The 10,494-nt window shown below is 40.3% G+C and overlaps 1 protein-coding gene across 1 annotated transcript; it reads right to left on the reverse strand.

Annotated features, from left to right (window-relative positions):
• Positions 1-38: 38 nt before the first annotated feature.
• On the reverse strand, positions 39-5,387 carry LOC131301596 (probable inactive receptor kinase At2g26730). Its single transcript, XM_058327968.1, has 2 exons — positions 3,715-5,387; positions 39-1,004 (listed from the first exon to the last, which is right to left on the reverse strand). The coding sequence occupies exons 1-2, from the start codon at positions 5,036-5,038 to the stop codon at positions 337-339; spliced, it is 1,992 nt and encodes a 663-aa protein (XP_058183951.1). The 5' UTR covers positions 5,039-5,387; the 3' UTR covers positions 39-336.
• Between the last annotated feature and the right edge of the window lie 5,107 nt (positions 5,388-10,494).

Raw genomic sequence — 10,494 nt, forward strand, 5'->3', positions numbered from 1 at the left:
AACAAAAACAAAAATCAACAAAAGTCAAAAGCAAGGGCTTTGTAATTTCGAACTATATTCATTTAAAAATGATTAAATAAAATAAGATGGGAAAACCCCCCAGCTAAATCCACCAAACACTCAATTCCAATAAGCTCATGGAACTCCCACCCTCCCAAATAAAAAACAATTCCATCCCAACAACCCACCTATAAAATTAAAATTAAAAAAAAAAACCTAAAAATTATAACACAATTGTTTTAAAATCAGACTAAAATAAAAATAAAAAAAGGACAAAAAATAACCCACTTACGTACGCAAAGTGCGCAATTTAGAAACGGCCCACACAAAGCTCTCCTAAGGCGTAACGGAACGGGGCGGGGTCCTCGACTCCTGCGGCGGCGTATGGCCGTCCGATCCCTTCGACGGCTCATCCGACGACTGTCGCAGCCCGTCATCTGTCGTCTCTCCCCGATTAATCTCCTCCATCATACGCACCACCTCCGGCATGTCCGGCCTCTGATCCGGCACGGTCGACACGCAAGCCATCGCGATCTGAAGGAGCTGAACCATCTCCTCCTCGATGTTGTGGTACCTCATCAACTCGACGTCGAAGACCTCAGCCGTCCATTCCTCCCGCACCACCGACTGGACCCACCGCGGCAAATCGATCCCTTCCTCGCCCAGAGAGGCCTGGTTGGGCGATTTTCCGGTGAGGAGCTCTAGTAGGAGGACGCCGAAGCTGTACACGTCGGACTTGTACGTGGCCTTTCGGGTCTCGAGGACTTCTGGCGCGCGGTAGCCGGCGACGCGGTTAGGCGGCGTGGCGGCGCCGAAGAGAGGGGTGAGGCCGAAGTCGGAGACGCAGCCGTCGTGGTCGTGGCGGAGGAGGACGTTGGAGGCCTTGATGTTGCCGTGGATTATTTTGCCGGACACGTGGAGGTGGGAGAGGCCTCGGGCTGTGCTGAGGGCGATTTTCATCCGGTTGTCCCAGTCTAGTGGGGTCCGACCCGACCCTCTGCTGCCTGCAAAATTATAACCCGTTGTTTAGGTCACCGGTCTTCAAAAAACAAAACAAAAAAACACAAAAAAAAGAGGAATAGAATTGCCGTGGGAAAAAACCAACTATGCTTAAAGGGCTTTTGGGGATTTTTTGGTTTCTCTCTTGTTTTGTTTGTATTCTTTTTTTTTTCGCATTTGTTTTTATGCGCTTAATTTTTGTGAATTATTAATTCATCTCGCCAGAATGAATTACAAAATTAAAAATTATTTCGAAATATTTTTTAAAATATCTGAGATAAAAAAAAGAAGGCTTTCAGACTTTATCTTGAATATTTCAAAAAAATATTTAAATAAAAGTCAAAATTTTTTGTTTTTCCGATTCGTTTTGACGTGGCGAATCAATTAATCCACAAGTTTTTAAGCACAAACCTAACAAATGCGAAAAAAATTAAATAAAGATAAAACAAAAAAATATCCAAAAATTATAGCGAAACTTTGGCCCAAGTATACATACAAAAGTTAGTAAGTTGTCCATTTCAATACAGGTAAGCGGTTAATTTAATTTGTCCATCTTGAGAAAAAAATATTACAAAAATTGTTGCCATTTTGCAAAAGGAGAATCTTCTAGTATTTTTTTAATCATCCAAGGAGGAACTAGATAGTCGTAACGAAAATCAATTAACAATTATAAAGTCACAATACATCGCAATTAAGAAGTAAAGTATAATTCGATGGTTACAATTGCTATGGAAAAAATCAATAAAAAAAGGTTGTCCATTCTATTCTAATTCCACTCTAAGGAAAAAAATAATACAATTGAATTTTCCAATATCATGGATAATATACCTAGCTAAGATCAATTACTAAAAGTTAAGAAGTTCTAGTACATCCCAATTAAATCACAGAGAACAAAGGGAGCTATAATTAAAGGTCAGTTAAATTTGTCAAAAAAGATTAGTGAAAATTAAGTTGAAGGGTCAAGAGTACCCCTTGAGATAAATTGGAAAAGCAGGCTATCGCAAACAAGGTTCTAAAAGACGCCAGGCGCTCCCAAGTCGGCCGGGTACCTCCTAGCACCTAGGCGGGGCGCTTAATCGCCTAGGCGTTGGGCCCCCACCTAACACCTAAGCGGGGATTAATCGGCCCTAGGCAGGGACTTTTAGAACACTGATTGCAAATATCAATCAATAAATATTCTAAGTAAATGTGTGACCCAACAAATCTCTCCACCGCACATTATTGTGGTTCCCACTACAAAATGTGGGGTCCACCCAAAATCTCTTTTGTCCCGTGCGTCAACGGGTTCAATTCTAGTACAAACGAGGAAAATGTTAGCCTGCCTGGGTAGTTTAGGGAACAAGGATCTTACTGGTATTTATTTACCAAAAAGAAAAAAAGGATCTTGCTGGCATGGGTAATAAAGAAAGATTATGCCAAAATGGATTTGGCCTTTTTCTTTTCAGTCTCCACCATCATTGAAAAGGGACCGCAGCATGTCGCTAGTGAATCATGGTGGTCTCGTCTCGGGTCTGTGGTACACATTGCATATAATACATGATACACCCAAAAACTACATTGAATTTTCCCGGTAACTAGATATCCGGGCTAGCTTTCGCGCCCAGCAACTACGTTATGCCAACCAGACATTGAATAAGTGAATTACAGTACTAAAAATATCTTCAATAACAAATATCTCAAGAAATAAGCATATAGCGCCGGGAAAAATCCAACAAACAATCAAATATGCGTATATAGAAGATCAATACTCCGCAATAAAACAACCTCTATGATCAATTCTAATGTCGACCGAGATTTCCTTATCACCTAAACCGACCAACGTCTAAAGACCATAAAAACTTGGATATCGAGAGGTCGCTTTTCATATACATCAACTGAAGTCCGGTATAAACAACTTGTCCAAAGTCGTCTATAAAGAGGAGTCAACTTGTCTAAAGTCCTTAGAAACAAACTTTTTACGGAAACAACTTGTCTAATATACCATCTTAACTTCTCATAAAACTATGTAACTTCGTATTAAATGAGTACAAGACTGACTAATAACTATGGTAATCCTAATGCTCCATATACAACTTCAATAACAAAGAAAATCTTCCAACTGAGAATGTCACTGCAAACGGGCGCATTCTGCGTTGTTCACGTATTGTATGATTTTGGCGTGTCTCACCTAACCAACATTATAGAAAAAAAAAAAAAGGTGTTCAAAAAATCAGCGATTAATCGCTGGCGGGGCCTATCCAACTAGATCCGACTAATTGCTATGCACCGATTACTAGACTTCGAATCTCAAAGGTGATTAACTGCCCAACTAGCACCTAGCGACTTTTAGAACATCCGGAAAAAACCAATGACTTGACTCTGTTTCACACCTTTTATTCATTTGGACAAATAAGGGTGAGAAAAGTGAAGAGTGATTTTGTAATTTAATAACACAATAAAGGCCAAAATGCCACCGAGTTCTGAACGAAAATAAGGCCAAAATCATTTCTAGGATGCTGAAGAATATGCCAATCAATAATTAACCTAAGAAAAAAACAAAAAAAGGCATAATTTCCTTCCATAGCTGTAAAGGTTTGTTAACAGCACGAGCTTCATCTCCAGCAAAATTCACAAAAAAGCCTAAGAAATGTAGCAAGAAAAATTTTTTTTTTGGGTAAATATGTAGCAAGAATTTCGGCAACACACATATCAAGAGAGAGAGAGAAAGAAACATACCATGAAGAAGAGCAGAGAGGCTACCAGCAGGCATGAAATCATAAACAAGCAATTTCTCATCTTTGGAGAAATAATAAGCCCTGAGCGGCACCACATTCTCGTGCTTGACCCTCCCCAGCCCTTCCATGACAACTTCAAACTCCCGTTTGCTCACCACCACGTCCTTCAGCCGCTTCACCACCACCGTCGTCCCTTCCTCCAACACCGCCTTGTACGACGTCCCCACGCTCCCTTTCCCCAGCACCTCCGCCGACGCCCTCAGCAGGTCCTCCAGATCGAAGCTGTAAACCCCGCCGTCGAAAAACACCAGCTTGTTCCTCTCCCCACCCGCCCCTTCCATCGACCCGGTCACGTCGTCTTTCGAGGACGACGTCCCCGGGTCCCCTCCCGCGATGGCCCCGGCCGACCGTACGCCGGGCGGCTGGGGCTTCTGGGACTTCCTCTGCAGCCGCTGCCTCCGGCGGCAGCAGCAGAAGAGGAGTAGAAGAAGCAGAATCAGAAACACTGCCGATCCGACCGCGATGGCGACAATGGCGGCGGTGGAGAGCTTCTTCTTGGACTTCTTCACGGGCGGGGTTAGCGGCAAATCGGACGGGGACGGGGAAGGGGAGGGAAAGAACGGGAAGCAGGGCTGGAGGGGCCCGCCGCATAGATTCAAGTTCCCGGCGAATGCCGACGGAGGGAACTTCGATAAGGACGACGGGATCGAACCGTTGAGGTTGTTGTCGGAGACATTAAAATTGACCAAACTCGATTGGCTCAGGCTCGGGAGGGACCCACTGAACCCGTTCTTCTCCAGAAAGAGCCCGGTTAATCTGGTCAGGTTGTTGAGGGAGAACGGAATCGGACCGGTGAGGTTGTTGGTGGACAGATCTAAGCGAGTCAGGCGCGGCAGCGAGGGGATGCCGGAAGGGAAGGAGCCGGAGAGTTTGTTGTTCTGCAAGTAGAGGGAGCGGAGGAGGGTGAGGTTGGAGAAATCGGAGGGCAGGGAGCCGGAGAGGCGGTTGGACCGGAGGGAGAGGACACGGAGCTGGGTGAGTTGGCCGAGGGTGTTGGGCGGGATCGGGCCGACGAGGCCGACGCCGGGGAGGCGGAGGGAGTAGACGGAGGCGTTGTCGGCGTCACACTCGACGCCGACCCAGGTGCAGGCAGAGGCGTTTGGGTTCCACCGGAGGCGGCTGGCGTGGGGGACCTGGGAGATGAAGGCGAGGAGGGCCTGCTTGTCCTGGGTCGGCTCCGAGGCGACTCGGCGACTCAGAACGACCATCACCATTGCTGCCATGATCAAAACCCAATTAAGCCCATTTCTTAGAAATACTGCCATTGAATTTTTTTTTGTTGGTTTTGAGGAGGAAAGGGAAATCAGACCATTGGGTTGGTGGTGGGTTATTTGTGGACGGGCCGGCGACGGGCCATGGAGGAGAGAGGGGGAGCTTTAGAGAGAGAGGGGTGAGGGTAGAGGAGAGGGACAGAGAGAGGGTTTTGTACAGGGCATATCACGGGGACACAAAAGATGTGAGGGAAAAAAGGGAGAGAGTGAACAGAATTAATTGTGCTGGCAGTAGAAGACTAGTGGAGTATGTTTTCCCAAAAAAAAAAAAAAGAAGACTGGTGTACTACTAGTACTGAAACGTTTTTTGTTTTTCGGTTTTTAATGTTGGGTGTAATTATTATCTTAGGTTGTAATTGTAAAGTATAATTCTTGCACGAGAAAAACTTTTTAAAGGATCTCCCTTAAATAAAATTTATCGAGGTCAATCTTAACCATCCAAAAAATCAAATATTAACGATTAGTTTTAAAACGTATTTCAATTGTTGATTTTCAAAACAGACGGGTGAGATTATGTCGAAACGTGAATAAGCCGCCTTGAATAAGTTTCTTTCTTATTGTACTCTGGATTTTATACTGTTCTCACCATTTTATTTTGATTTACATAAATATCGTCTAATTCAATTATTTTGTACACGTTGAAAATAATTTCCGTGTCCTATTATGCGAGTCTCTATTGGGTGTTTGTCTTACTATCAATAAATTGCTTATATTGTATATAGACCGCCCGTTGGATAGACAATCAGACAAAGAAAAATGCAAAAAAAAAAAAAATTTGTTCAATTAAAAATATATTAGTAGTTTTTGTAATTTTAAAATAAAATAAGAGACAAATAAATTGAAAAAAAAAACTAATGTGATGCAGTTCGCAAATGATATTGAAAATTGATTTCAACATTCCCATTTTTGGAATTCACACTCTTTTTCTATCTTTATTTACTTGAATTCACTATATTACCCTCTATTCAATACATTTATTCACACATGCAAAGATAATATTGTAAATTTATATGACTAAAAATGAAAAAGGGAGTGTGAATACCTAAAAAGGGTATGTGAATTATTTTCCTTCTGTAAATAAATCTAAAAGTATTTTTACTATTGAGATGGTGGGAAAAAAAGCTGATAATAAACACATTAAAAGACAAGAAAAATACGTATTTTGTGTATTTTTTATACCTTTTAATACACATTCACACACTTACTATTATAAACTCATTGGGATGATTTTAGAATTTTTCAAAAAAAAATTCTCGTGCTCACTCAAGGCGCGTGGGTGCAGTCAGAAGCATTGGGTCCCAGCTATCGAGTGTAAAGCTTAAAGTGAAAGTTGGTGATGTACGTAAGTTAGATAGTTTGAGGGCAAACCCACGCTCATTGACGCGCGTAGATTACACTCGTAGAGTCCAAAACGATTACGCAGTGAGTGAGCCTTTTTTCCTCCTCCGGAATCGGTACACGTGCTTTTATGTGGCTCCATTTGGCTTTACTTTAGTTTTATGTACAGCGCGATGTACCATATCAATACAAAAATTCTATGATCACACATCCAAATACACACCCTCTCACAAAACATAAGGGTCCCACACACACTATGTGTGCAGTGTGTGTGGGATCCTTGTGTTTGTAAGAGGGTGTGTATTTGGGTGTGTAAATTTGGGTGTGGTTGTAGCATCTCTCCATAACAATAACAAAGAATACTCCGTGCACAACGGTTGTGCAACAAGTTGTGGAACAACTCAAGAGTGCTACATACACGATCGTTGTATAAAACACAATACATAATCAATCTCTATCCATCTATTATCGTAATAAACGGCTAAGATTCGCTTAAATTTTTTCTTGGAAGAATTTTTTTAGTAAAATCTAGACCATCCAAACACATCTGAACGGCCAGAATTAAGCGCACAACCAACACAACGGTTACGCACCCTGCATTTTTTATCTTTGTGTATGTAGCATTCTTGCATCCTACCCTAGTCCTAGTAGAAATAATTCCGTGCACCTGAGACACCACGTTCTTCATTCGTTGCCGCTTTTATCTTTCGTCGACAAGAAACAATGGTATCAATCACCGGCGGGCGAAATCAAGTTGCCGGAATCCACAGAGGGTTTGCTCGCACTTTGGCAATATGATTTCTAATTAAATTGAGGTCTAACTTATTTAAAAAAGGCTTATCCCCGGGAGAGTATCTCTCCCGAAAGATAAAACAGCCCTCGGATAATCGCCCCCTAGCTTCGAAGAGCTACACAATAATGTGAACTAAACAGCTGACTCTTTTTGACTTTTTGTTGTCGTTGGACCAAATGTACCACTATAGTAAAACATTAATTGGTACTACCATAAATGTGCCAAGGACATTAAACAACTTTCTTTCCTACCGGTCATGCTCATCTTTTTGTATTTGGAGGTTGATTTATTACGGGCAGCTACTGTTCAGTGTTAATAACCTCCGGTCTCGTCCAGTTTCGCCTATTTGTGGGCATGGACTGATAATAATGATTGGAACTATGGTGATTTTGGTTTGGATTCGGTCGGTTCGGGATAAAAGTTTCGAAAATCGATTCGGGTTCGGGGTTAATATTTCCAGGACCGATTCCGACCGGAGTTCAATTCCGTTCGATTCGGGCTCGGGTCGGTACAGTCAGAAATTTCGGCTTGCCCGAAATGAGCTTTAGTTGGGCCAAATATAAAACTTAGACATTGGGCCATTATGGCCCAAACCTATGAAATTTTTAAGAAATTTTTGAACCACATTTTTTAGTTGGGCCTTAGGGTTTGTGGTTTAGGAGAGATGTCAAGATTAAAAAAAATTGATGAACGAACCAGATTAATGTAAAATATATAAAAACCCACTATTTATATAGTCGATTTGGTTCGGTCCTAATCGATCCATTTAATTTTGGTTCGTTTTGGTTCACTTAAAATTTCAGTCACCCTAGACTGAACAAAAAATTAACTTTATCCTTGTTCCAAGACCGAAACCCAGGTAAAAATCAGTGTCCGGTGTTTTTTTTTTTTTTTAACACTCCTAATCGGAACCATTCACTTTTTAAAGTTCGTGGAGAACATTGTTCGTGTAAAAGATCACATTTATCGGATATTGTTCAATATAGTTTTGAAATGTTAGCTCACATAAAATGTGCTAAATGGGTTGCACACCTTTTCTTTTCTTTCTTTTTTTTTACAAGATTAATCCATTTCGAAATTATACAAACGATATCCGATCAATGTGATTTTTGAATTGGCCAATTTTTTCAATGAGTTTTAAAAATGAACAGTTTCGATCATTATTGTGAATCCGGCTAGGGCCCAAAAATGAGCAAAACTGGATAGAACTGTTAGCTTTAACACTGGATGGGAGCTGCTTGCATGGACTAATATAAAAAGAGGGAGGGGGTTAAAGGACAGCTCTTTTTACGTGGTGCTCAGAGCCATTTGACGTGATCTAACACTCCCAACGATATGTGAAAGAGCTGACAATTGGCAGATCATTTGATTTATGACAAATGTACACCGGATTGTATGAGACCCATTTTAGAATTCCACAATAATTATTAGAGCTATTAAATTTTTTTTTAAATATTTTAAAGAATTTTCTTGAAAAATTAGCTTTATCAGATATTGGCAAGGGTTTGATCTATTCTTCGTTCAAATCCTAAGAGCCACATATATATCTAGCTAATTGAGCAAATTCTATTTCAAGGATCCTTAAAAAATATTTAAACAAATTAAGTATCTCCGACCATTTGTGTCATTGTGTAAAGTCTCGAAGTAGATCCCACGCAATCCGGTGTACACCAATTGATGTACAAGCTTAGAAAGAACCCACAAATATAAGTAATATGAACATCATAGGGACCAGCAACCGTAGGGTACTTGCTTTCTATATTACTCCCACAAATTTTGCTCTCGATGTCAACAGTTATAAATGTTAACGACACATTATTTAAACTGCCAGAGTATAAAATAATTAGCTAACAGATCGGGGCCGACTATTCTACAGGTGGCATTATTGCAGATATGGTTGGGGAAGGCGAGGGTACATAGCTGGCAAGACTAGTGAATTTTTTTGATATATGAAGGTGATGGCTAACTTGCACACAACTCGAATAATCTCAGAGGTCTGAAGTTAACGATCGGGTAGACCCTCCAGTGAGTCCTTGTAAGACCCCAAAACCAAGTCCCACATCAAGAAGTTTGGGAAATGTTGAAAGATTTATAAGTGATTCCGACTAGTTACTGTATAACTCAAGATCAGTCTTTTGAGTCACGTATTTACGCGGGTTAAGCAGTTAAAATTGGCTTGGGTCGTTGCGATTTCACGAAGGATAAACCAGTTAGTATTTGTTTTCACATGAGTTAGAATAGTGAGATTTTAAATTAGTGTTGTTATCGCTGTATCCAGTGAAGACTAATCTGGAGAGACCTTTAGTCCAATTTAATCTTTAATTAGTTATTTTTCTAATCTGTTATTTTATTTATTATATTTCTCAACCCTCCTTTTATATTTTACTATAGTTGAATAGTTTTATATTCAGCTAGTATATATTTAAAGTCGCTAGTTAGAAGAATCTTTGTCGATTTTATTCTCATATCCCTTTTGTCTCTCAATTGTTTTATCCAATAAAATAGAAAAAAGAAAACATCTGGAGAAAGAAATTTAATTTATGCGTCTTTCCTAGTTTCCTCCTTGGCTCACGGTTACAAAATGAGTCAAACGGAGATGATTTTTGAAGTGTTTAAGCGTGGCTTGATTACTGTGCAAAATTATAAATTCACTCTCATTTAGCAAAATGAGTCAAACAGACAAAAATAATGCGAGTGTTGTAGAAAAGCAAGACCGGCACAAGCCGCGCAACTGAGAGAAATCTGGTGTGCGTAACAACATTTGCTCCTTCAAAATCCGATTCATCTAGGACCATCCATGTAATATAATCCACTCAATATATAGATATCGGCAAACATAGCAATCCATGAGCACATCTGTAAAAAAAATCACATACTGAGCATACGGTAATTATATGATTGCGAAACGTTTATCGTAAAAAGATTCAGCAGGCATCGGTCTTATCTAACAGTCATTCTTCTTGTTCATTTTTAAAACAAATGTTATTCGATCGTGGGATTAACATTCCATAAAGGTGATTTTTCATTGAGATGGTATGTTTGATGAACCATTAAATTGAACAGTTCGAATCACATCACGAATCTAATGTTTCATTTAAACGTCTTAGCAGCTTGTCTTGATCAAGCCTGGGATCGAACCACATCAAAAGCGCGCAGAATTACTGGAAACAAAGCAGAATATAGAATTTGAACAAAAACCAATTCAGAATTTGAACAAAAACCAATTCAACCTCAAGAAAAGTCAAATTGTAATGACAGGAACGTGCTTTCAATTTGTGGATATGTCAAAAGTAGTTGAGCTAAAAATGCACAAAAAGTC

The sequence above is a fragment of the Rhododendron vialii genome, chromosome 1a (assembly GCF_030253575.1).
Source record: "Rhododendron vialii isolate Sample 1 chromosome 1a, ASM3025357v1".
Classification (NCBI taxonomy): Eukaryota; Viridiplantae; Streptophyta; class Magnoliopsida; order Ericales; family Ericaceae; genus Rhododendron; species Rhododendron vialii.